This window comes from Neodiprion lecontei, chromosome 4, assembly GCF_021901455.1.
Source record: "Neodiprion lecontei isolate iyNeoLeco1 chromosome 4, iyNeoLeco1.1, whole genome shotgun sequence".
NCBI lineage: Eukaryota > Metazoa > Arthropoda > Insecta > Hymenoptera > Diprionidae > Neodiprion > Neodiprion lecontei.
This window is the reverse complement of record NC_060263.1, coordinates 31,655,141-31,682,064: the sequence shown is the minus strand read 5'-3', so window position 1 is coordinate 31,682,064 and position 26,924 is coordinate 31,655,141. Positions and strand designations below refer to the sequence as shown.

The 26,924-nt window shown below is 37.9% G+C and overlaps 2 protein-coding genes across 5 annotated transcripts in view; one reads left to right on the top strand and one right to left on the bottom strand.

Moving 5' to 3' along the window:
* LOC107226045 (putative fatty acyl-CoA reductase CG5065) overlaps positions 1–22,037 on the bottom strand; it is a 41,777-nt gene extending 19,740 nt beyond the window's left edge. Inside the window, exon 1 of the mRNA XM_046737106.1 lies at positions 21,957–22,037. The gene's annotated coding sequence lies outside the window, so the exon portion shown is untranslated. The remainder of the gene's footprint in view (positions 1–21,956) is intronic.
* On the top strand, positions 27–25,648 carry LOC107228003 (putative fatty acyl-CoA reductase CG5065). Of its 4 annotated transcripts, none has more exons than XM_046737101.1 (6): positions 27–208; positions 20,406–20,826; positions 20,995–21,243; positions 21,996–22,345; positions 22,628–23,224; positions 23,458–25,648. In XM_046737101.1, the coding sequence occupies exons 2-6, from the start codon at positions 20,614–20,616 to the stop codon at positions 23,597–23,599; spliced, it is 1,551 nt and encodes a 516-aa protein (XP_046593057.1). In that variant the 5' UTR covers positions 27–208; positions 20,406–20,613; the 3' UTR covers positions 23,600–25,648. The 4 variants fall into 4 exon arrangements, with proteins under 4 accessions (XP_046593057.1, XP_046593055.1, XP_046593056.1 ...); XM_046737099.1 differs by having other exon boundaries at positions 27–278; XM_046737100.1 differs by lacking the exon at positions 27–208 and adding an exon at positions 8,176–8,446.
* The last annotated feature ends 1,276 nt before the right edge of the window (positions 25,649–26,924 follow it).

Below are 26,924 nucleotides of genomic sequence, written 5' to 3'. Positions count from 1 at the left end.
CAGCGCAGGCCTTGCCGCGGTTTAGCATCGCGGAATCCGTCGTCGACGGATCGACGAGGACGGTAGGTTGAAAATTGATCGTGGCGCCGCGCCGCCAGGGTGCGTGTTGTTTTGGCAGTTGTCCCAAGATGGCGGACTCGGTTGGCGTGCGACGGGGACCCGAGGAAAAGCCGAGAAAGAGCGTGAAAACCTCGATTCTGTGTTAAAGGTGTGTAGCCGGGGTTGGCTGGAGGTGAAAGAGGGCCCGTACGGCCAGGAATCGGCGTTTTGCGGACTAGGTACGTGCGTAGATTCATTTACGTCCGAAGTTTCGGTGGTCGAGCCGCGCCTACGCGACCCGCCGCCGAGTCTCCTCTCCCGGACAGTCACCGTTCGTCTAACGATGCACCCGTTCGTTCTATTACCGTAATCCGCCGACCGACTCCCGTAAATGCCCTATTTTTTTTTACAACCCCCTGCGGCGCCGAGGGTGGCGTTCGCAACTTGGTGCGGCGACACGGAACTCGCGGCCTCGGGTTGTCTGCTAGCGGTGCACCACCGCCCACTGCGGACGATCCCATCCCCCTTTCGCTGCGGACTCTGCTCCTCGGACTTTAATAATTACGTCACTCGACCTGCCCGCCCCGGAAGTGCTCCTCGATTATACAACCCATGTTCGAATTTAAAACCACACGTCAAAAACGTCCGCAACGTACATCGCTTTCCTTCTTTCTCCTCTTTTTCTACACCCCCTCCACCCCCCTTTCCCACGGACCGTCGCATCCGACGCCTTTGCGGCGGAACTTCTTCCCCGTTCGATCGTGCTTCTTTTTTTTTTTTTTGGTTTTTTTTTTTATCTAATTGTCATTAGGTTTTTGTCGCCATGTGAAACAAAACAATTATACACATAACCGAGACGAAAATGATCGAGCCGCCGTGTAAAACAACGACGCAACGATTTCCGAATGAATCTATATTTTTCTCTCTCTTTCTTTCTCTCGCTTTTCACGCACGCGATATTCCTAGACGCCAAGGCATTCCAACAAACGGTGCCAACTCACAAGTGACTGTTGTTTTATCCCACTGCAGAGACCTCTGAAAAATTTCTATTCGTATAATATCATCCTGTACACGTATTATACCGTACGATATGAAGTTTTGCACGAATTTGCTTTACCACGTTCACACAATTAACCTCGTCTGAACTAATTCGTCAATGTAGAGTAGTACAGTGAAACTTGAATAACCTTTTTACGACCATTCGACCGACACGCATGTGCGCGGTCGTAGGTTCTTTGCCATTTTTTTTTTCTCTAGCCTTTTTTGAATTTACTTCCTCCGTCCCTCCATGAGGTATTCTTTGAATATACCACATAGTGGTCGACATAAAGCATGGTGTGAGATACCGCTACCGCCGCACATGCATAATTTTCCTCCGCTTTCCTCCGGAAGAGATTGCGGTCCGTTTATACATACGTGTGCACCTGTATAAGTATGAGTAAACTCTTGCCGGCCGACTTTCATCCTCCGTTTAATGACGTTGCTTTGGACTAATTGTAAATCGTGCCGATGCTCGCCTCTCTTACCTTATACCTACAGCGACGCTGATGCATGCACGAGCGAGCAATAATGCTGGTTGGTTCCCATGATGTAATCACCGCGGCGGGAAGCTGCGGTTCCGAACCGACAGCGTGCGTGTGGCGGCCGAAAAGATAAATAATTATATCAGCGCCTTGTGCGCTGCGAGGCAAGTGTCATGCGAATGCGATTAAAGGAAAAGGAGGAGAAAGATGGCGACGAAAGTCCGCGGGGAAGCCTTGCAAGCGCGTAGTGTTGCACCGCGTGCATTCGGATACCTGCACCTGTGCAGCTTTGTCGCATAATCGCAACTGCAGTCTTGGCTCACCTGTTAGCCGTGTCTGTGTAACGCGGTTCAACGCCTTGAAGGCTTCGGCTCGATACCAAGAGGCGATTTAAAGTCATTAGACTCGAGTTAGGGGCAGTTCGAGTAGTAGCTAACGCATTTTTTACAAATTTTTCCATCCCCAACCCTAGTGATAACGATTGGTAACGTTTTCTGGTGTTGCCCGCTACTGTTTTTTAACGTTAGCCAACGCTTTTTGAAAAGTTTATTGGTAAATCGATTAGTTACCTGATCGGAATGGCAGAAATACCATTTATAGTCACATCCTGATCAATTTATTCCTACTTTATTAAATATCGGGTATTATTAATTATTAATACACGTCAGCGCGGTCAGTAAAACGTGAATTCATTATTCATTGTGTATTAAATACATTACGTATTGTCTTTTTTCTTAAATACATTACGTATTGTCTTTTTTCTTAAATACATGCAATAAACATTACATTCGCTAAGATGTCATTACTGAGCGATTCATGCATTATTAACGCCGTCTCTTGAAGAAATTTTTTTACTATTCTCAAACATGTGGCGTGTTGGCTTTGAGCACGCGCTTCAAATTTCCAATGTTAGCTAACGTTTGCCCGGAGTGTCTACTACTGTAGGGTAACATTTCATGACGTTTCTTTGAATCCCTACCCCTGTTTTAGCGTTATCTAACACTTGAACGGCACCTTAGTTTAATACGTAGTCAAGTTAATTTGTAACGTAACGAAACGTTGAATTAAAAATTGATCGGAAATTTTTTTCAGCCTCGGAATAACTTTGTAGAAATATGTAGTCGAATTTGCGAAATATGATTTTGTTTTAATTTCAGGCAATATCAAACTAGCGATGTACCAAACGAACGTTTTTAAATTAAGATGCATAACTCATGCAATAACATTACGAACTTTATCCCGATCGTTTGAAACTGATGTGAGAAGCTGGTTCGTCATTTCCTTTATATCTCACACTTATGACCGTTATACCTGCATCACGAAGATTTGAATTCGTTGCAGACGGTCAAAGATAGACGGATACACATTTAGCATTCAATTTATTCCGTACGACGTTCCATGAATTCCTCCTCGCATACCAGGCAATCGATTTATAAACCTTACAGAATTTAATGCCAAATGTGCATCCCTCTATCTTTGACCGTAGCCAAAGAATTCAAATCTTGATAAAATTCGCCATGGCAACGAACATCAACTCATCTATGTATGCCTATATCACCATTATACGTGATTATAAATACATGCTGTTTCGTAATACGCGCACGCGGTTTCCTTTTCTTTTCTTTTCCTCCCACGATGGAGATCGTCGTTTTCACACACTCGCGCACGTGTTTATTGTTGAAACCTGCACGCCGTTGAACAATCGAACGGAAAAGCGTCATCCCGGAGTTCGCATGCCGCATCCGCGCAAGATAACGCAATTATTATCTGATTGTAAACTGCGGGGAAAGTTGGTGAGTTCTATTAATAACTCATGGAATATTGCTACCGATGTCTTGACTCGGGCCTTCTACGGTTATGCAAGAATATATATTTATTACATTCGAATCTCCAAGGGGCTCGACGTCATTCCTGATGTTTATTTAGACCAACGACCGAAAGTCGGTGACGTTACCGGAGGCTCAGGCTTTTTAAAACTCGTTCCACTTAAACGGCAGTCATCAGGATTAATTGCAAATCATAATTTCTCAGCTAAACGCAAATACGCTGAAGGTGTGATGAAAAGATTCCATTTATCATCGAGTATTTGACTCTCGGTTCGATATTCGTTTGAGACCGTACGTGGCATTATTGAAAGCAAAGGAATGTTATATACCTACTCGTTGAATTTAATGAAAACTGCGTCAATTTTCTGGAAAATCGATTCGCTTAATTCTTTCGCTTACTCGGGCGATAAGCTGTAACAAATTCATTAATAAGGCCTGAACTTTGTTATTGCTGATTGTGAATCTGCAGAAATAATTCTCTTCGTATTGATCAAACTTCAAATGTTGTACAATCACTCTGGTCTCGCGACATCCGCGATGTATTTTAATACGGGACTTTGCGAGAAGAATTAGCGAGTTTTTTGGGGAGGATATAGGTAGAAATTCGGGTCTAGTCGGTGTAAGGACAGTAGGAAGGACGTCTAGATCCTAGAGATCTCGGGCTGTGAGAGGGTTTCACCAAGTAATCCCTAACTCCGTGTAATGGGACCGAGATGTAGGTAAGCGGTATCTAGACCGCAGCACCAGCCGACCGTATCCGTAAGCCGTTCAAAGTCGCCTAGCTCCGGCTCCAGCAGTAAACTTTTTGGCTCTTAGCTGCGGTTGTAATAACGAATATCGATCTCGCCGTTGAGGCACGTATTATTATACCTGCACCACCAACGGAGCCTACAGAGTTTCGATATAACGATAATATATATATATATTTATAATATACATATATATATATTAAGGTGATTTATAAAAAAATAATTTACGAATTTCCACCGTGGCACCCTCTAAAAAATTTGTTTCAGTTAAAAGAAAGATTCTGTGAAAAGATTAGCGTTCCACGTTATGTGGAACGTCGCGCTCATTTGATTTATCATTTTTTTCACATTTTTTTGAATCTGTGACGAAACGCGTTGTAGCACTTCAAATGTTATTTCTTTCCTGACATTTATATTCAACGCAAAGATCACGATCCGTAGCACAACAATATATCATCCGGGAATCTTGTTCTCCAAAATTAAAAGTTCATGTTACATTAAAACTATTTTACGAGATTGAATTGATAATGAAAACGTCGTCAGATACGCTTCTCAAACATCAGCTGGAGACTTAATATTACAAGTGTGGGTCTTCTATTTGACGTAGATAGATATTATGTTTGATGTAAGCGATAAAAAAAAATTTTTCATTACACTTCATAAATTTAAAGAAATGTATAAAAGTGAAAAATCAACTGAGCGCAATCTACAGAAAAAATTTATTTGCGATTCTCCACCATGGCAACCCCTAAAAATTTTTTTCAGGTTCAATATATATATATTCGAAAGCGGAATCTTTACCTCTCATCTGCAAACTTCTTTCCTTATATCATACAAATTGCGCAAAAGAGATTCTGCGAGCGGAGATAAGGGCGTTGATTGAAATGAGAGCCGAAAGCTGCGGAAAGCGGAAAATATTCATCAAAGTGCATTATCGTTGGTGGTGGTGGTGGCGGTTTTATTTTTCTTTCAAATTTCCCCGATTCTAATTCTTCCTGCACGGAATATTCGACTCGATGAAATGAAAGAGGACGAGTCAAAGAACGACTAATGACAGAACGCGTGAATCAGATCGAATTTTCCCGTGTATAATGTACATGTATATAAGAAGCTTTTCATCCTGCTTATTAACACCGAAAATTGCACGAAAGAGATTCTGCGACGATTAGTGCGAAATTAATACTTATCATTACGTGATGAGTCACACGTCAACGTAGAAATTGTATTTATACAATTGGATATTATCGTGGTGAAGAATCGAAAAGTTTAAGGTATCACGTAGCGATCGAGTAAAGTGTCACGTAACTTTTCGGGCTGCAATTCTTGAGAATTCAGTTCAGTTTTTAGAAACTTGGAACTTTGATACAAAGATTTTTGTCTGGAAAGTATATCCAAAGATCAAAGTTACGGTTTCTTATTTACAGCTCGCTTCGAAAGTTATATTGTACTCAATCTTGTGACAGACTGGCGAGTTATCGGACAACTTTTGCGTTTGTTTAAAGTATATTTTAAAATTCCCGTTTCTTTGTTTTCAGTGAAAGAAAGGAATTTATTGTAATTACCCCGAAAATGAAAAGTTGAATAATCACTACATCTCAACGTTTCGAGATGAGAAGTTTCGCAAGGTTTTTGATATCGCTGATCACGAATCTGAGATCAGATTTGCAATATCCAAAATGGCGAATCCGATATGGCAGAAACCAAAAACCTAAAATTATTCGGATTTTGGTAGAAATTAATAAGCGGAGGTGTTTTGGGTCACCGATTATGAATCCAAGGTCAGAATTTCAAAATTTACAATGGTGGATCCACTTTAGTGTTTCAAAATGATAAAAATCGTAATATTTTCATGTAATATGGCATCCAAGAGATTTTTAACCGTCGATTACAAATCTTTAATTTGTAGTTCGAAATTCGAATCGGATGTTGATATTTTTTTGTTACGTGAACTTGGAACCTGTGGTGTGAAAACGGGAAGTTCGAGGGCTGGTTCACGGTCAGCCTAAAGCCGCTTGTTTTATGTAACACTAGTATGGTTTGCGCATCCTTTTTAACCTGCGTTAAGTAGTCGTTTCTCTGACAGTACAAAAACAACATCACAACACAGCGTAAAAAAAAACTTCTGAATAACAACACTATCGTTACGACAAGTATCATGTATATCATGGAGGCAAAGTCTTTTTCGTAAAAAAGGTAAAACGGACTACTTTGACACCTTGATGCACAATCTACTGTTGTTGTTATCTCTTAAATGTTAAAAACTGGCCGAAAAACAGAACATTCATTATTTCTCAGAGGAAATAACATTTTTCATGGTTTGCGGCCTATCATTCGCCCAATTTGACATTTGTTACCGTCAGAATATGGGTTTTTCAAATTGGGGAATCTATATTTCAACCTGTACTTTTATACAACGCAAAAAGTTTTGGAGCGAATCTATGATTTCAGGTTTTGATCTTGATTGATACTACGCAGAATATCATATATATCTCAAAAATATCGAATTGAGGGTAAAATAAGAGTCGCACTTGATGAAAAACGAATTTTTATATTTTTGCGCTAACGCTAATTTTTCACGGATTTTTGAGCCTGAACATCAAAATTGAAAATTTTCTCAAAATCCTGAAATATCCTTTTACCTATAAGCCATTGACCTTATTTTTTTTTTCTTTTCGAGCGATAGAGTACTAAAAATTAGAAGATGGACGATGTATTGATTAAAATAAATCCAAAGAGGTCGATAAAACTTCTGTCTGCACATATGCAATATTTCGATTTTCATCATTAATATGAAGCGCTATCATCGATAATAATTATTCAGTTTTTAAAGTGCTTAAATACAGAAAGTCATGAATTTCTTCACTTTTTTTTCGTAAACAATTATTACAAGTATTCCCTTTCAATCAAACGGGGAATTACAACAAAGATGGTGAAGCACGGTGAAAAAAATGAGTGCTGGGTAAATGAACACTACACAAGTCACCAAAAAATTCTAGCGAAATCGGTACCGTTACGATAACCGTTCAAATATTGCTTGAATTGCAAAAAAAAATTTGGCACAAACCACTATTTCTTGTTAGTCTACTTAAACTTGTCAAAACTACATTTTCGGTTTACTCCAAAATTAAATCAGTTTAGTTTATCGTAGAACGAAATCTAACGAATCTATTAGATTTTGAAATGAAGCATCTCTATTATCATCTCTTTTTCATCTTTAAAGCGAGTCTTCGTAATTCAATAATACCTGCACTGAGAAAAATTTCATTTCTTACAGTAAGTAGAAAAATTGAGTAAAACAGGTATCGTTAAAAACAGTGTTTGAATATTGTTAGAATTACGAAAAACGATGTACGCGTAATCATTTTGTGCTATCGTCGATCCTTTTTTGGTAATTGCAACGCAAAATTAGTTTCTTCGGTTTACTCTACTTTCGTAGTTAAACAAGGCTTTAACGACAATTTATTGTTGCACAAGGAATAAATTTTCGCGAGAGTTACAAGAAAATATAGCAACAGCGATCGTAACAAGAAAGAATAGTAACGGATACTAGACTTTCCGGTAACAGCTAGAAAACTAATTTTCATTTTCTACCTAGAACTATATTTTTCGATTTTGGTAAAAAGTGGAAGTAGTTAAGGAGTGAGCGGTAACTAAAGCTAAAAATTGCTCTCAGTGTGTAATATAATTTCATAAATACTCATATACGACGACTGTCTAGTAATAAGTAACAATACACATACTCGCCTGCGGCAGCACAGCAGTTTTTGGACTAATTGTAAACTTCTTACAGACGCGAAGAATATCGGGCCCCAAAATTTCAGATCCACCCGGGAAATGTACCCTCGTCTTTCGGTGTCCAGTATCACGTTTGGGATACGGATAAGACCGTCGGGGCGACGGTATAATGAGTGTGAGGGTGGGGGAGGTTTCAGAGAGAGGGAGAGAGAGGAGGGGGAGCCGATGGCCGACAAAGAACGCATCACCGGGATGTCTTTCGTGATATATAAGACCCGCGGTGGGCCCAGCATAAGCTCAGTTCGTTTCGTGGCCGGCTCTTCGTTATCTTTATAGTATCGATCGATTTAGCGATTTGCAAATCATAACCGTTGAAAAGCATAAGCATATATATATATATATATATATATATATATATATATATCATATACACATATCCGCATCCTAAACACCTGTTTTATTATACAGGATACGTCTGTATAGTATGATCTGCAGTTTTCTGTTTCAATCGTGGATTACTTGATATCAGATATGTTGTTCGTTCCGTGTTGACACCTTTGCACCGGATATGCAGGTAAGATGCATTTTCCAATTCTTTCCTACATTTCTCTACCACGTATCCGTCAGTGAATTTAACCATTGTGTGCTGCAGTTGGTTTTAAACACGCGTATATCTGTCATCGTTTTTGGTATATACACGATCAACGAATGAACGAAAGCGTGAGTGAATCGACAGGCTTAACTTACGATAACGTGCGGAAAGTTAATCTTGACAAATGAGTCACCGAAATGTATGATAACTTGAAAAAAATGAATGAATTGAAAGAAAATAAGAAGATGGAAATGAACTCTCTTAAACACTGCAGTGTACCTTTAATACAAAACCGAAACGAAATCGTTTCTTGCAAAAAAAAAAAAAAAAAAAATGCAATTCTAAAGTGCAGAAATTTTCGAAAGTTCGGCTGAAATATTCGATTCGTCATACACAACGAGCGTTTATAACCCTTATAATTATCACGTAATTATTACGGATAAGCGATAACAAGTGTATTTTTATTAACGAACGTCCGCGATATTAGTTTTAATATTGTCGAAAAGTTGAGAAAAGTGCGGATGCTAAATTTCTTCGCTTGGTTCAACCTGAAGATTTCATGGTTGAAACGTTGAAAATTAAAAACTTAATTAGCGACTTGATCTGGTATTAACTCATTTTGTCTGACGGACGCGTCAGCTTCTTCCATGCTTCTATATCGCAGACACAGAACGCCGCCTACATCTTCCGGCTTTCGGAGCCTAACGATAAGTTGCGAGAATCGTCGCGTGCCTCTCAACTATCGTCAAAGTGCGCGAATATCACCGTCGTCCCTTGATTCGCCAAAATACTTCACAGCGTGTAACAAGCGCTCTCTTTCCCACCGTTATACATACGCCTATTATTTCTTCATTTTTAGAAATTTAAGGTGAGCGTAACCCGATTAACGATCATTTTGTTTCCTCATGCTCTTGACACTTCTTTTTATTACCATCGTTTGGAGAATGAAACTGGGACACTCACCTATATTACGGTACGCTAATATACAGCAATGAAAAAAGTATCCTACTTTCAGTCGACGTATGCTTATACGCCCGTACGTATGGTTTAATGAAATAAGGCGATCATCAGCCGGCGACTTTAATACCAATCGAACGTGATTTCTTAATCTCCTTTTCGTTCGTCTTGCGCATTTTATGTTATTATTTATCTTCTTTTATCCCCCATAAAATCGAGATTTCCACAGCTGCATGCGTGACTCTTCTCACCCTTGTTACACAATCTATAATAATACTATTAATAGGTGAAACAAGATAATGAGATCACGATGCACCGTTGTTGTGTGACTTTGCAGCTCGTAGGAACGACGAAGAACGGGATATCCGCGAATAAAGTGGGTTCTCCTTTACGTGCTGGGGCACCGGCAGCCACCAGGGGCCAACTTTCTTTATTTTCTTATCCAACGTCGCATTAGCCGCTCGTTTCAGACGCGATTGTCAAATATCACGTGTTCGCGATTTCTGTTCTATACTGCATTGCATATTACATACACACCGTCCACACAACGTTATATCAATTTAGAGCTGGGTAATATTTTCAGGTTAGTAAGGTGCTTCGCTATATGCATGTAACACATGCCTGTGTACATTTATACGTATAATATTCGCGCGTGTTTTAGGTCATCCTTACTTAGTATAGTTTCTCTTAAACTTTTAAATGTATATAATACGTGGCGAAAGTACAAGGTGTCAAAATGAATTGGATTTTTCTTTTACTTTTATTCAGATTATTTTCCGCAAAAGGTGTTGTACTCTTTTTCTCTCACTCTAAAATTAATCTTATCCCTCTCCCCCCTTCCATATATATACTTCATCTCTTTGTGAAACATTATTTATCAAGGATAATAAATTAATATCCGTACGTTTGTAATAAAGGGGGGAGAAAATCGCTAAGTCGGTTAAACAAACATTATTCCATTATACGTATGTATTATATAAGCAAAGAAATCGATTTCTTTTCTTTTTTTTTTTTTCATTCAACAAGTGTAATCCCACATTTGCAAACGATTGAAAATTGTCGTTATATCGTAGTATGTATCAGCAGAGAAATTTTTCACGTTTATAACACAAATGAAAAGAACTTCCCATGGAATTTCCTATTTCTGCATTTTAGAGGATGAATTGTAAATGGTGAAAAGTACGATTCACCGCTCAGTGACTGAGTGTACGATAATTATTTCCCGATGATAACGAATTTCGTACACTCAGTCATGTATATACATATATATGTATATATATTCATCTTCCAATTACTGCGGCCGAATATTCATTTAATAATTCTTTATATCACACGAGTACAGTATTTTCTGGTTACAGCGATTGCAGCTCGTTAACTTTACTCGGGGCCTTCACCATTTGTACGATAGCGATAATATTCTTGTGTATAAGTACGTAGAAAAATCGGATCCAAAATGTCAGTTTATTTGGCTATAAAACTCGTTTTGATACACGATCATTAGTAAATGGAACGCCGTATACATTTGCCATCGCACAAAATGTTGGATTAAGAACAAATATTGAAAATCACCTAGGAAACAAGTTCTGGCAGGATAAAAAAAGTTTGAAAATAATGTTGGAAGAAGATGTCGCATGTGAGATTCGTCTCATTTTTTTGGGGGGGGAGGCAGAACTTCAGGCGAATCGCTAAATCGATTCGGATGTAATTTGCACGTGTCGTTTTTCGAGAAACTACACGTGTAAGCTTCTCGCGTGTATGTATAAACGATAAGATTGATTTCGTTTACCGAAAAAATTCTTAGTCACTCATTTCGACTTAGTCATTTATAATTTTTACCCGGATTCAAATCCCCCTATGTGTATTCACAGATTCGACAAGTTACTCCGATTTCCAAAGATTAGAGCCCAAATCGAACCTCTGACAGACAACGCGTCTAAATTCCAATAAAATTACTCCGAAGAAACAATAATGGTAATAATAATATGAAAAATTTATACGCAACTGTGTGAAAAAAAAATATGTACTATCGATTGCAACACAGAGATCAATTTTCAATTAGAAGCTGTCACTGATACCGGCGTACAAGTCTGCCTGTCAGACGTCCCGAGATTACTAAACGAGCATGATCAAATGATCGTCGATCAAGGTAGGCAGTAATTCCATACCTGTGCGATACTGCATATACAGGGAAACTCATGACAGTCCTTAAAACTATGTAAAAATTTTTGAAATTTTGAATACTTATCTTTACATTATTATCAAATGCTACCCCTAGAACTCCCGGGTCTCTCGTTTTGCGCAAAGTTCGGTGTAACCGCGTAGATATATTATAGTTTATAACGCAAGAGTGTCGTCAGCTGACTCGACCGCCTTTGACGATTCTTTCCCCTTTTTTATTCCTCTTCTTTCGGTTCTTGTTTTTTCTCCTTTTTTTCAAATTCTTTTTCCCTCTGCCTCCGCTTCATTCACTCTCGCTGTTTAATCGCCTCATTCGTCGAGCGCGATCCTCGTATATCCACGTTATATAACTTTATATGTATTCGTATTATACTTATATACAAAGTTGATTCACCTCACTTGCATACAGATTAAAGATAAAATGTCAACAATTAGCGAAGAAGCTCAATACTATCGAGCAAATAACTGACCTGCAGTGTTTTACCCACGCGTATATATCTACATATTTTACGTTCGTGTATGCTTTTCGCCATTAGATATTGATGCGTAATGCAGCTTTTCAAAGTTCGATATGAAACTACTAATCGCGCAAACATTCCGAGTTATCCTAGTTATCTTAGTATAAATTCTAAGAAGACATTGAATTGCACGACTTTTAGGTATCTCATATTTTATCAATAAGGCAACTCGGTATTTTTAACATCAGTATTTTGCAGTGAAGACCGGTAGATAATTTCTCACTTCCGTAACTTTCATATCCCTGTAACTCTAGTCGTATATTCTGCGTACAATTTTTATTTTTTATTCCTGTTTTTTTTTTTTCCTTCTTTTGTGCTTGTTTTAGTTTTTATCTAGTACACTAACGGTACATTTGACATAGAAATAAATATAGCTACTCGTGAAGTGGAGTCTATATAATAGATACGCACAATTAGCGTTATACTGTTGGTATGAAAAAAACTATGTGTTGAAATATAATGCCTCAACTCGAATAACATAGAATTAATACGTTACACCGCGAGTCTGAAATTATTCATTTGACACTGAACGTAAATTTCGTTCTATTTCAATATGATAACGTGCAAATTGACAATTTTTTTATTTGAAAGAAAAACTATATACAACTTTGTTGGTATTTCCGTATTGAATATACTGTTCAGCACATGCCGTATCGCTTATAGAAGAGAATTGATGCGAATTGATGCTGCCATTAGTAGACGGGATGTAAATTGGTTGAGTATTTAAAAAATAAAAAAAAAAAATTACGCGTCAATTTAACATTTGCACGAATCATTATCCGCAGCTGTGTATCAGCACACAGATAACAACTCGGTATCATCAAGAGCCTTATAATGTATAAAGTACGCGAAAAACGGAAAGTTTCAATTGTTTTCCGGCTCTTCACTTCCACCCTTAAATGGTAAAAAAAAAAAACTGAAACGTTATTGAAGACGGTAATCGGTATATAATTACAATGTAATGAAAGTGCACGGATAACATTACGTGTAATTATACTTCCTGATATTGCGGCAATTGCTTATTCGTGTGAAAATCCTGTTGCCTATTCATTAAACAAATTCCAAGCATAGATTAATTCGCTTTATACACACGATGTTGTATTACTTAGAGAAATGGAAAAGGAGTAAAACATTTGATATGATGGAGCGAAAAATTAAGAGGTGGGGTGGAAGTTCCGAATTTGAAAAGTCCCGAACGCGCCTAATTCCGAATTATTTAATGTCGAAACTTGAAGGAAAGATATTAACTTTTACGAAACAACAAAGTTTCGAATGGTCGGGAAGCCGACGACTCAAATTTCCGCAATGCAAGATTAAAAACATTCAAGTTACGATCGGGCAATGTTCCGAAAACTAAAGCTCCGATAGAGCGAAATTCCGAACAACAAAGTGTCAACAGAGTAAAATTCCGAAAGTTAAAATATACTCGCACAGCGTAGTTTAGTCAACGAGCGGGCGTAAAAAGTCAGTAAAACCGAAAGTTAGAGTGACCGGGATTCCAAACGTAAAAATACCAAAAATCCAAAACAAAGAAAGATAAAAACGGTGAAATTTCACCGAGTCAGAAATTCTCAGAACTAAAAATCTTCTTTCATTCGGAATTTCGATGTTTTAGATCTTGAAATTTTCTCATTTTCGCACTTTCGGAACTTTCACTTGTCGGAGTTATGCCCTTTGGAATTTTGTGCGTCGGGTTTCTTTACTTTAAGTTTTGCCACCAAAAAAAAAAACGGAATTTGGCGCTTTCGGAGCTTTTCCAATTTGGAATTTCAATCCCGCCTAAAATTTACCAGCTTATAGATATACATAATCGTGTCTTATAACGATCAATCATTTATCATACAAATATTCTTAACGCATACAACCTCCGTGAATTAGGTATTACGATAAGGAACACACGTCTGCCATGATTATGCATAAATACACGATATTACGATGTGACGAACGATTTGATAGGTGTTGAAGAGAAAAAAAAAAAGAAGAGAAAGAAAAAAAAACGTCGGACAGGCGGCATTTAACGCTTACAATTTATAGTTCAGTACTGTTATAATCAAATATAACTTGTGTATTCTATGTATGCCTAGCCTGCAGCTCGATTTAACGTAATTTAATTCGTAATCTCAGAATCTTATCCCTCTTTGCCGGCTCAAAGCTTAATCTAATCAAACGTGCATACACGTAATACTTCATTTATGTAACGCGTAGACTTATACATATACGAAAGTATAATGTGTACGAAGTCGAGAATCCGAATACGACCCATTCCTATCAGATATCTTTATATTCCATTGAAATGCAGACAGACCGTGCGTTGCCTACGTATTGCAGTATGTATATGGGGCATTCCACGTAAAATTAGCAGCCCATTTACCCCCGTCACCCCCTTCGATTCTGATCATTTTTTAATACGACGTTCTTACCAACCCAAAAGGGTCTAGGGATTTTTTTCAGATTTTCGTCAGCCGTTGGTGAAATTTGTACAAAATTGCCAAACCAATTACAAAAACGCCCGTTCGTTGAATCTTAAAAAATTCACCCTGATTCTATGATTCAAAGTGTGATTTTTGAGCAGCACACGATAACGCGATCTCGATATTTACTTTTTTTTTTTTTTTTTTGCGAGTTTTCAGTTTTTCTAATCTGAGTTGTTTCTTCGATTTTTTTCAAATTTCACCGGTACCAAAAAAAAATATATGATAAAAATTCCGCGACCTTTTTGAGTCGGTATGAACATCGTACTAAAAAATGGTTAAAATCAAAGAGGACGATGTACATGGGATGTTAATTTGACGTGGAACGCCCCATTATGTATGAGTTACACCTCGTGGAGAATATGATTATCACACCGCATTCCTAGGCTACAGAGATCACGATACGATGCCACCTGTAACGTAGATAACACGGAAGAAAATCCTCTTGACCTATATTACGCACTGACGTGGCCGGATACGTTCGGGTAAAAGTGCCTGTGAAACATCGCGGTTAAAAAGATGACTAAGGAATATAGTAAGACCGAAATATCTTCGGAATGACGCGTCCGTTCTGTGTGAAAAAAGGAAAACAAAAAAAATGAAGATAAAGAAAAAAAAAAGACAAGTAACAAGAAGAAGAAACTGTGAGAACATCTTTCAGGTGAACTCGTCGATCGCTCAGCCAACTACGCGTCGTGTATGCATCCCAGCATTTTAACTCAGGGTTCCCTATCCTTAATTCATTTCCATTCCACTCCTTACCTTTCTTTACTTTTTCTTACCATTCCTTACCCCGCCGCGTCGCGACGCCGGTATTTCAACGTGAACGAACCGGCGGTGCGGTGCACCGTCTATATTGGTATAATAATATGCTTATGTACCTGTAAGTAGAGGGTGGTGGGTGCTAGAGCGTAAGGTTTTAAATGAAACTCCATTTATGCCGTCGTTGAAAATTGATAGCTTTTAGGAATTTTACTACCAGATTCTGGGACACGAAGATCTTTCTTAAAGGGCAAACGCTAAAATTGTAACAAAGAGGAGCTGAATAGGTTTTTCTTTTTTAATAAATCTTCATAGTTTACGAGTATAGTGATTTGATAATTACTCAACGTACGGGGACCTTTTGGCGAACTAACCTTCTAAATACGATCATTCTCAAATTTTGTTGCTCCCATGGTGTAAAATATCTCGTAAAAATTTTTTAAGAATTCCGTCAAAATTTTCCCATTTGAATAAAACAGGACTTTTAGCACTTCGCGGTTAATTTCAATCCCTTAAAATCTTCAACGTTTTCAAGCAAATCTACCTTACGTACTGTTACAGGTAAGAAATTTTGTCAACTTTCAGATTACTTGACGCGACACATGGGGAGAAAAGTTAACCGTAAAGTGCCAAAAATCTTGAATGTCATTAAAATGGGAAAATTTGGAGGCTTTTGGGCAGAACTTAAGACTGTCATACATATTTCAAGATATTCCAGCACACGAAAGTAAGAAATTTTGATAATGACCGTATCAAGGACTACCCGTATAAAGTTCAAAAAGTTCTCCTCAGTGACCCCTTTCCTTAGTTATCTGTTCCCAAACCGAATAGTACGTGTCCGTGATTTTAGTCAGCTTGATACAGCTACTGACGGCGCGAGGAACCGGTTTGAGGCTACAAGTGAAAAGACAACGAAATAAAAATAAAAAATAAAAACAAAATAAGGAAAAGACAAGACAACAAAACCAACAACTTTCGTAACTCTCGCGCTCCGTATACATACACCTATTATAGGCATAATAGTATGTACAGGCGTAAGTAGTCAGGATATAAGAGAAGCGTGTACTAGACTAGAAGAGAAAGAAGAGAAGATCAAATAATCGTGAGCAACCGTCACAGTAACGATAATCATCCGTTTCCGGTACATCGGACGCCTAAGATTCAGTCTGTATTTTTTCATTTACGTAATACAAAAAAATTACAATTGCGGATGTTACAAGGAATCGAATTTCACTCTGATTTTCCAATTTAAATGTAATTCAAGTAAATCTTTTTCGCCGTTTCTTTTTTTTTCTTTCTCTTTCTTGTTTTTTGCGAAAAATACGACCCAAATATTTTTGCTTTCTCTCTCGGCTTACAACAATGTCCGGTTTGTAAAATATTTTCATTCAAACACCGGATTGTTTGAATCGTTTATAACGGTTCTATATGTAAAACACCCAAATAGTGTACAGTGCATCCGCGAGGGTAAAAAAAACAAACAAACAAACAAACAACTGTAATTCGTACACGTCCACGGTATTTGTAGGCATATGTATATGTCTACAGATACATGTAAGCGTGACGAGGTGACGCGTGGCCGTGACCGTTTAAATGCGAGAATTAGCGAGATACATACACAATGCGTATCGTACATACACGCACAGCGAAAAATGTCGTGAGAAAAAAAAAGTCAACGACATAAAACAACAGTTTCGGAGTTGGCTTCACAGTCGAGAATGCGTAGGTATGTATAATTTGAAATACCCACCGGAGGAATGGCTTCTGCACATATTTTGAAATACGATGCACATGTACATTGTAAATATGCATATATTAGACGCGCACGGCGTTCAATCGCGTGGCAGGACAACGATTATACGTACGTGCATGCATACGCTTGTATTATAACAGATAATCTGGATGCGGAAAAGCCTGCGTCAAACGCCCGCGGAGGATGCAACGCGTCGCGACGCGATGCGCCGTCCACTCGACGTTCACGGTTCTATTCACTGGTGAATCCCCTCTATCCGCCCCTTTCCGCTTGCGGTTTAAGCCGCAACGGAGTCACCGCTGCTCACATAACGGGTTCTCCCGGAGGAACGGTGTCGATCCTCCTGCTTCGATACCTCCGCGACGGTGACCTAGAATCTCATTGTCCGTTGGTCCCTCCCACCTTCCCCCCTCATTCGATGATCTCCATTCGAATTGGAGGAGCTACATTGACCCTGGCCATCTGTGTACACGCTTACAAGTCCGCCGGTTCCGCGTGCATGCGTGCGTGAGAGAAAAAAAAACTAGAACGTTTAATTTTTGATTTTTGGTTGATTTCGTTTTTTTTTTTTCAAATTATTTTTTCTTTGTTTTTTTTTTACACTTTTCAAGGTTCTTCGATAGCGTTCTTTTTTTTTTTCTTTGTCCTTTTTTTTTGTTGCTCCGCTCTACCCTGTTCACCGATTTTACCCTTCCTCTTTGGATGCAATCGTTAGTTCTACGAGCCGCGCCGAATCTTGCTCACACCTATACGCGTAGTCTCTGCTGCTGCAAAGTCCGCCTTGCAAACAGCTACAGCATCTCTCAATTGAGATATCGATTCTTCTTCGCTATTGTACTTCGTGTGCCTCGTGTCTCTCTCTCTCTCTCTCTCTATCTCTCTCTCTCTTTCTTTCGCTTCCCAACTATTTCTCTCTCTTTTTTGCTCTCCACTACCCTTCTGCACGTATATATATACTTATATGGTGATACGTATTCGTGTGCGCGCGGGCGTGCGTGTGTGTGTGTGTGTGTTGTGTGTGCCGGGGGGGGGGGGCTCATTTTTTTTATTCTATGTTTTGGGTGTTTCCGTTATACCTACTTGCATATTATGTGCACAACGTACAGTACATAGATATACCTGTATTACGATGTGACATGGCTGTGTTGTACTTGCACTTGCCTTGAAAGACGCCTTACTTTCTCATCTTTGGGAATATTTTTAAATATATGCTTGTCGACGACGCTTTGTAACGAAATTTATATTTCAAATAAGGCGATTTTAATTTTTTTTTTTTGTTTTTTTTATGTAGTCATATTATATACTTTCTCTTGACGAGAGAAAATTTAACTACTCGTCACGTCGAAACGATTTTGTATAATTATCGCAGGCAGCTTATTTTTAAGTACATAGAGCGCGTTGAAGAATTGTCGTTCGGTGAAGCAAGGAATATAACTAGACGGTAAAGCCGAAATCACCGCTATGCAGTTAATTTTTTAATATATTTATAATCTTGATATTTTGAAAAAGAAGCATATATTTTTATTTTATCACCGACGAGGTTATTTATTTATGTCACGGCGTTGAAGACAGCGGAAGTTGCGCTATTGATATGTCACATGCATTGTGTATTCACAGACGGTGTATTTACGTATAATAAGATGAGGACGTATTTAGAATGCATCGTCCGTACGTACATACAGCTAGTTTCAGAATTGAAACGCACGCGGCGTGGATTCGCGTCACGCGTAACGTGCCTAGCCGCGTGCAGAATATATATATATACACACATATAATTTATAAAGAGAGCCAGGGGAAAGTAGGTAGGTTCATGACAACGCACATACGTTCTTAGTCAACAATTTGCGAAAACGGAAAGAGAGAATAAGTTTTTTTTTCTTTTTTTTTTCTCAAATAACGAAAGAGTAAGAGAGTAGAAACGGAAAATCGACCAAGCACAAGTGCTTTATACTCGTGATAAGAAATCGCAGTTGGTACTTGATTAGTTTACCTAATCAGTTCCAACATTCTGTAATCATTCTCGTTTCGAACGCGGTTTTTCGTCCGCGAATTGTTTATTTTCGTAAGTCATTCGGCGGGTGTAACGCGTCTACCGTAATCCGCTTGATTCATTCACACGGGACATTCATTTCGAGGGACGATTTATACCAGTTTCCATCCGATCTGCGGATGCTTACCAGATTTGACGTATCTAAACATACACAGATAAACATACACGTCTAACTGATTGTGCGACTCTCGTGATCTTAAGGGGATGCTATAGTCAGTCCTTACCGACTCCGTTAAATGTTTTCTATTTTGTCTGTTATTATCAGAACCAAAATTTTCTAGAACCAAAATTTATTTAATCTATTTTTGTTCATGTAGGATGCGCCTGTTGTGCCCTTCTTTGCAAATCCATGCACAGACTTTGATAATAGTCAAAATAGAAAATATCTAACGCAATCGGTAAGGACTGACTTATAGCTAGTAAGGATGAATAGGGCCCATCGTCTGATTGTAAATTAAAAGGTAGCAAATGAGAAAAAACCGTAAAACCGTTTAAAAAATATCCAGCGATGTTATTTGCGCCAATGATAGTGAACGCGAATGTAACTTTTGTTTTAGACGGTGGGACCCATTCATTCTTAATCGCGGATGGCTGTGATAACGATTCTTCTACTTTTATTAACAATCGTCAACAGTAACGACTGCCAGTTTCGCACTATTAATTTTACTGTTTATCGTTATTCGAAGATACGCTATCAAAGCTATAAAGTGAGGATTTCGACAATTTATATGCTCTCATAATTTTCACTACTATTCGCCAGCAATCATATAGCTGGAATTTAGATTTAGATCGTCACCTGTATATTTATTTTTCTAAATTGTAATCGTACATAGGAACGACGAATAAGAACGAGTCTGTCTAGATTAGCATTCCGTTAGCGAACTGAGGATCAATACGGAATACCCGTTACAAAAATGGGAGTAAGGACCGAAAGATTCGATGAATTCACTTATGGCTTATTAGTAGATATACCGGAAAATAGGATCCATTGTTGACTTTGGGTTTTTTTCTTCTTTTTTTTTTCTATTTCCATGTCGTTCTGACCGTTGGCTAAACACTCTACACTATTGACTATACAAATAATTTCAGAGCTGTTACGAACAGAATATATTTTTAGATCAAAACAACAACTTCATGCCTTTAATGTGGTAATAGAATTTTTTTTCTTGCATTTGCATTCGAATTCAAATAACTACCAATATTTATCTGTTTCATTTTATGTGCTTATAAATTTCTTTGATTTCTGTTTTAGGAGACAAATCTTCACTAACGCGAAATGAGGCAAGTTTCAACAGGAACACCGAGCACCAGGAAGAGTAATACCAAAGTTAATATTTCAACGTCGTGTAGTAACTGTCTTCGCATTTGAGTCTTCAATCGAACGCACTATCTGATAAGATAGGCATCTTCCATCTACAAGTATCGCTTTCTTACCTCGTGTAATCTAGTCAATCAGGGAAATGGCCACAATGGCAGGTGGCGAATATACTTCCGTAAAGGATTTCTACCGGGACAGATCGATATTTATTACAGGGGGTACTGGCTTTATGGGAAAAGTATTAGTAGAAAAACTCCTCCGCTCCTGTTCCGGTATCAAAAATATTTATTTGCTTATGAGGCCCAAGAAAGGACAAGACGTTCAGCAAAGGCTGCAGGAACTTCTTAACGGTCCGGTAAGTTTCAAAACACAATGAAAACTTTATCCTGCAAGCATTGATTCTGTCGATAAAAGTCAGCGACGAAGAAGACGCGAGCAAAGTATGGCAGGAACCGAATGTCTTTTTTGATATCTCTCTTTCACTCTTTTTTTGTAATATAATATTTTGTCTGTATTTTTGCAGTTGTTTGAAAAACTTCGACGAGACTGTCCACACGAATTATTTAAAATTATACCAGTGGCTGGAGATGTAACGGAACCAGAACTCGGCATCTCGGAGAGCGATCAGGCAACTCTGATTCGCTTTGTATCTGTGGTTTTTCACTCAGCTGCGACAGTTAAATTCGACGAGGCTCTCAAGCTGTCTGTAACCATCAACATGCTCGGAACTAAACGTCTTATACAACTTTGTCACCGCATGCAAAACCTCGAGGTAATTATATTTATAGAAAGTGTTCTCGATTTTCAATGGATTCAGTTTAAAAGTTTGATTGTAATTTCGGTAAAAACTAGCTTTCACCCTGTTTCAATGAACTTTACTTTCCACCCCTCACTGCTGCTGAACCTGAGTTGGCGCACAGACAACCCGTGTCTTTAATACCAAATTAACATAGTCTTAAGGTAGCGTTGTATGAACGTGCTAATTTATGCTGGCAATCAGCTTTCCCTTGATTGAGCATATAAATTTGTATTGACAAAACAACCTCGCATTAGCATCAAATTTATTATTCAAATGAAAATTGACTTGAGTCAGGTCAAAAACTTTTCAATTGTAGCTGAATATCAAAGGACAGGGTCTATTGAAGTTTAATTTTCACATCTGTTGCCAGCAGGTATAAACAAGTATTATGAAAATGCGATAATTTGCACATCACATTACTATGCTAATGCTAATTGCCTTTCGCCACCTACAAATTTTTGTAATGTACGAAAGTTTCGCACTTTCCGTATAAACACAGCGAGTTGACAAAAATCAATACTTGTAAATGAAGCACATTTTATCCTTAATCCATATTATATGGATCATTTGTAACATGCAAAAATAACCTGATTCATTGAACCAAATAATTCAATGGGCAATTTTATTCTTAGAAGGAAAAGTTTAATTGTACTTGAAGACAAGAATGTCAATTTGTAAACTCTTACCTTTACAGCAATTCACGTGTATTTCCTTTCCGTGTATAGGCAGTCATTCACGTATCAACAGCATACTGCAACTGCGATCGCAAGGATGTCGGGGAGGAGATTTACGCGACGCCGCAGGAACCAGAACAAGTGATAGCCTGCACAGAGTGGATGGATGATAAGTTGGTGGAAGAGTTAACACCTCGACTTATAGCCGGACGTCCAAATACTTACACGTTCACCAAAGCTTTAGCAGAAAGAATGTTGCTTCGGGAAAGCGGTTCTTTGCCAGTCGCCATTGTCAGACCTTCGATCGTTTTGTCCTCGTTTAGAGAGCCGGTTGCAGGATGGGTTGACAATTGGAACGGCCCAACTGGAATTATTGCTGCAGCAGGAAAAGGTTTCTTCAGGTAATGATGATTTAAGGAATCTAATTTTTCATAAAAATCAGACTACAGATTACCAATTGAAATTACTCATAATGCTTTTTTTTTTTTTATTTATTTCCAATTTCCGCTCGTAGTTATACCTCGTGTATTTGTATTATTTAAGTCTTTAACATGTTGAATATTGATGAAATGCTGATACTTCGAAATTATTGAATACGTTACAAGTGTTCATTTTTGGTAGCTACGTAGGATTAAGGAACTTTGTCAAGATCCTAATATGAAACCGTCCTTTTCTATCAATAGAACTATGCTCTGCCATGGAAACAAGGTCGCAGATTTGGTACCCGTCGACATAGTAATAAATCTGATGATCTGTGCCGCTTGGAAGACTGCAACACATCGTTCCGATAGTATCACAGTGTATAATTGCTGTACAGGACAACAAAACCCTATAACGTGGAAAGAGTTTGTTGACTTGTCGTTTAAGTACAGCAGATTACACCCTGTTAACGATGCTGTTTGGTATCCAGATGGCTGTTGCCGAAGTTCCGTTGTTATCAACTCTGTGTGCAATACCTTGCAGCATACATTGCCTGCTCATATTTTGGATTTTCTGGCACGGCTCAGAGGTTCCAGGCCCATAATGGTCCGAGTTCAAGCCAAATTGGGCAAGGCTGCTCAGTGCTTGGAGTACTTTACCACTCAGCAATGGAATTTTAGGGATGACAATGTCAGGAGATTAGGACAACAGCTTAGTCCTGAAGATAAGCAAACGTTCATGTTTGACGTTAGCCAAATCGATTGGCCAGCTTACCTTGAACAGTACATATTGGGGATTCGACATTTCATTCTAAAAGAGAGTCCAGAAACTTTGCCCGCTGCTCGTTCGTATATTACAAAGTAAGTTAAATCCCCGTTAAGAGGCTCGTATTGAGCTTACTTTGGACCGAGACTTTTTCCGGACTCTTTCGAATATCATTACGCTAGTATCGCATTCTTGATTGTTCAAGTTCAAACGTTCTGAAACACTTGGAAAGTAATTGCAATGTACAGGAACTTCAAGAATATGCTTAATCTTCGATAAGTGCTTTTTTTTCATGAAAATTACAAAGACCCTTTATTTTTTTTTGCAGATTATACTGGTTGCACAGAGCGGTACAATTTGGAACGTTGTTGGTAGTTATGCGAATTTTATTATCTCGCAGTTCACTGGCTCGTTCGGCATGGTTTTCCCTGCTGACTTTCGTACTCCGTATGTGCCGCATGATTGTTTGACGGCTCAGAACCCCAACCGAAGTAAACGATAACACGCATAATGAAAATAAGCAAAAGCTAAACTCTGAGCATATTATCAAGGGACGAATCGCCCAACGATTTCAAAGCTCAGCTACCCTGACGGCTAGGTGCTGGTATATGTACTCTCCCAAGTTGGCAACTTTAACTATGGTCACTGTTTATAAAATTAGCAAATGGTGTGGAGTATTATGCAGGGAAGAGTGGTGGTTTCATTTAAGACAGGGATCGATTAGTGCGCCAATTAATACCGTTCCTACGGTAATCATCTAATATGATCAGCCAATCTATGGATAGAAGCTTAAATAATATAAACGTTTATAATAGAGAAATATGATGACAGTTCGTAATTGAAAGCTTTATTACGCGTTTTAGAGGCTACGTTATTGGGATACCGTCGGATAATTGGATAATATCTTAGAATTACCGTTTTCAATGGTATTTATAATTCTGTGGAAGAATCTAATCCCGTTTTTCCATCGAGATATCCAGCATTCTTTCCCCGTAATCTTCAGTGCACGATGTAAGGTAAATATTTTCTAACTGCTACGTGTGCAAACTCATGATCCCAAGAACGATCAATGAATAGTAATGTATTTTTTCTTAAACGATTACCTCTTTTGAAAATTGAATCGTCCTAATTGTTGGCTTCGATATTTTTTTATGGGTTTTTTTGTATCCCAGTTATAGTCACATTCAGTGACGGATTGATACTATGAATTCAGGCACCTAAAAATGGTCAATTGTATCACTTGCTAATTCGTGTAGTAATTCAAATCTGCCACTATGCAACTGAACGACGTTTAATTTTAAACGTAGCCTGAACGCGTATAAAAAGAAATTTGCTAATTACGTTCTGTATAAAATTCGTGTTCAAAGCTAACGAGTGCTACGTTATGTTCAAAAATTGCTCCATTTATATCTATTATGGATTTGTTGTCACATAATTATCGTAGGATGTGAATATTAAAAATTTTTGAAGGCATTGGCAACTTAATCCTATACTCTATTATATAGGGAATTGCGCATTTTTCTTCAAATAAGTTATACATAATATCACATACTCGGGCAGTAGTTGTAGATAAAGAAAATATTCCAATCTGAAGTCAAATTATTATAATTGCAAGTTCAAACTTCCGCCGCTCTATAGCTTCAACTTTGCGTCTAGGTTATTAAATTAAGGAATGTACATATGCTGAATAAAATTATCGATCACCGCAGCTAAGAGTGAATTGATATAGTCAAACTGAAAACTGAGAAGATTTACGCACTTGGCCAAACTCAATAATACCTAATTCTAAAGAAAAAATAAACTACCGCTTCGTATAAGCCATGGCGAAATTGAGTGTAACATATTTTTGGTTCTAGTTACGTTTGAGTTCACATGTATAGTGTATTTCGATCTTACTAAGCTTGCGTCGTGCAAATAAAATATTAGAAGAGTTGTACATGATACTTAGAAATTTGTGACAAGAAAATCACAATATTTCGATCTAAAAGGAAATGTGTTTAGATTAAAATGTGGCATTAATTATTTCAGTTGCCTGTGCCTTTTGAAATGATTAGATTGCGAGTAATTTTTCAATTAATAATCGTTCGTTACCAAACAAACTCTTTCTCGAAGAGACTAAGAATTAAAAAAAAAAGAAAATAAAAAAACAAGAGAAGACCGTTTGTTATGCACTTCAAAGTGGGCTTCCCATGGAAAAACATTGTTCGGTGACCCATTGTTCACCTTTGCCAAGCAACTCATTGAAATAAGTAAGCGAAATGAAAATAAGGTAAAATAAATTAATTAATAATTAATAAGAAAATGTTGAATAATGATAATGTAGAGCCCAAGGTTAAAAAGGTAGCGCCGTGAAGGTCATCACCAGCTAGTCTCATCTGTAATGTTATCCAATCACATGATGCATACAAGAAAACAATATTTATTATTATTAATTTAATTAATAATCGTACTGTACTATTATAAAACAGAAGAACTACAAGACAAAACTTTGAAAAAAATGAAAGATTTAAAAAATTGTCTGCTTCACTTTACTGACACGTACCAGTCGCAGTAGTTTTAATGATAATCCGTAATTTTAAGCATAGCAACGATCATATATTCGTGTTTGAGACACTTTCCGTGTGATGACGCGCTATTTATTTATTTATATAGTTTTGTTTTAACATTTTTAATTATCTACTCTTCTTTTCTCCTCTCATTCGCGATAACTATTGGTTATCCTGAGGCATGACGAAAGAAAAAAAATGTGCGTCATATCGGATTGTCGGCGCATCATAAATATCTAAAGGAATTGATTTTATTTCAATTAAAAATTTTTGATGTTAAACCCCTGTGTCATTTAGCTAATCTCTCCAAGCGGCAATCAACAAGAATATTCTGTAAAATTTATTGATTTTTCTGTCAATACAAACCACCAAATTCCTTTTTAATTTCCCGCAATATACGCTCGAAAATCCACTCGAGTCAATTGTTATAAAAAAATTGTCAACTACATTCCGAAAAGCTCTGATCCCATCTAATATATTTCCACGAAGTTGTAAAATATAATCAACGTGCGCCTCTGGAATCGCCCAACGTAATAAAAAGAAAAAGAAAACTTGTCGCACTTATGCCCCGAGGCCGTGGAAGCATCTGACCCTTTTTATATTTTGCAAAAGAAATTTGAATGATACATACCTATGTATCAAAGTTACGTAATATACATAAACTATCTACAAAATTGGGACCAACTGCTTCGGACTAATTTACACAATTTTTCGAAAGGATTGGTATATTGACCACAGGCCAAATGCTATCCTTTACTTCGGTAATTCGACCCGTAATTGCATCTGATTGTGAATGTGGCATCAACACGCTTAATTGAGCAAAATTCGATTCAGTACCGACGATCCGTGTAGCGCGCATATATTATATGCGAAATGGCCAGATAATCGTAAGTACAAGTACTCAGAAATCACTGTTTCTCATACAGCAATTTTAACTGTCACGTAATGGTGAGAAATCATTGACGAATATGGAACTAACTAAGTTTTCAAATTACGTAATTCAGATTGTCAAGAGCCAACAACTTGTGTCGATTATGCCACGGATAATGAATGAATCGCGTTTGATTAGTCGTTAAACAAATATCCAGTCTTCGAAATTGCGTGTCTTACCTGCATTATGGTTGTATAACCCAAGGTGCTAAATATCCTCGAGAATATGCAGCGTGCAAACATGATGGACGTGACGGACATCCATATTGCCACGGTGATATTTTCTTTGCATAGCTTACAATTACGGGTGCGTTTAATA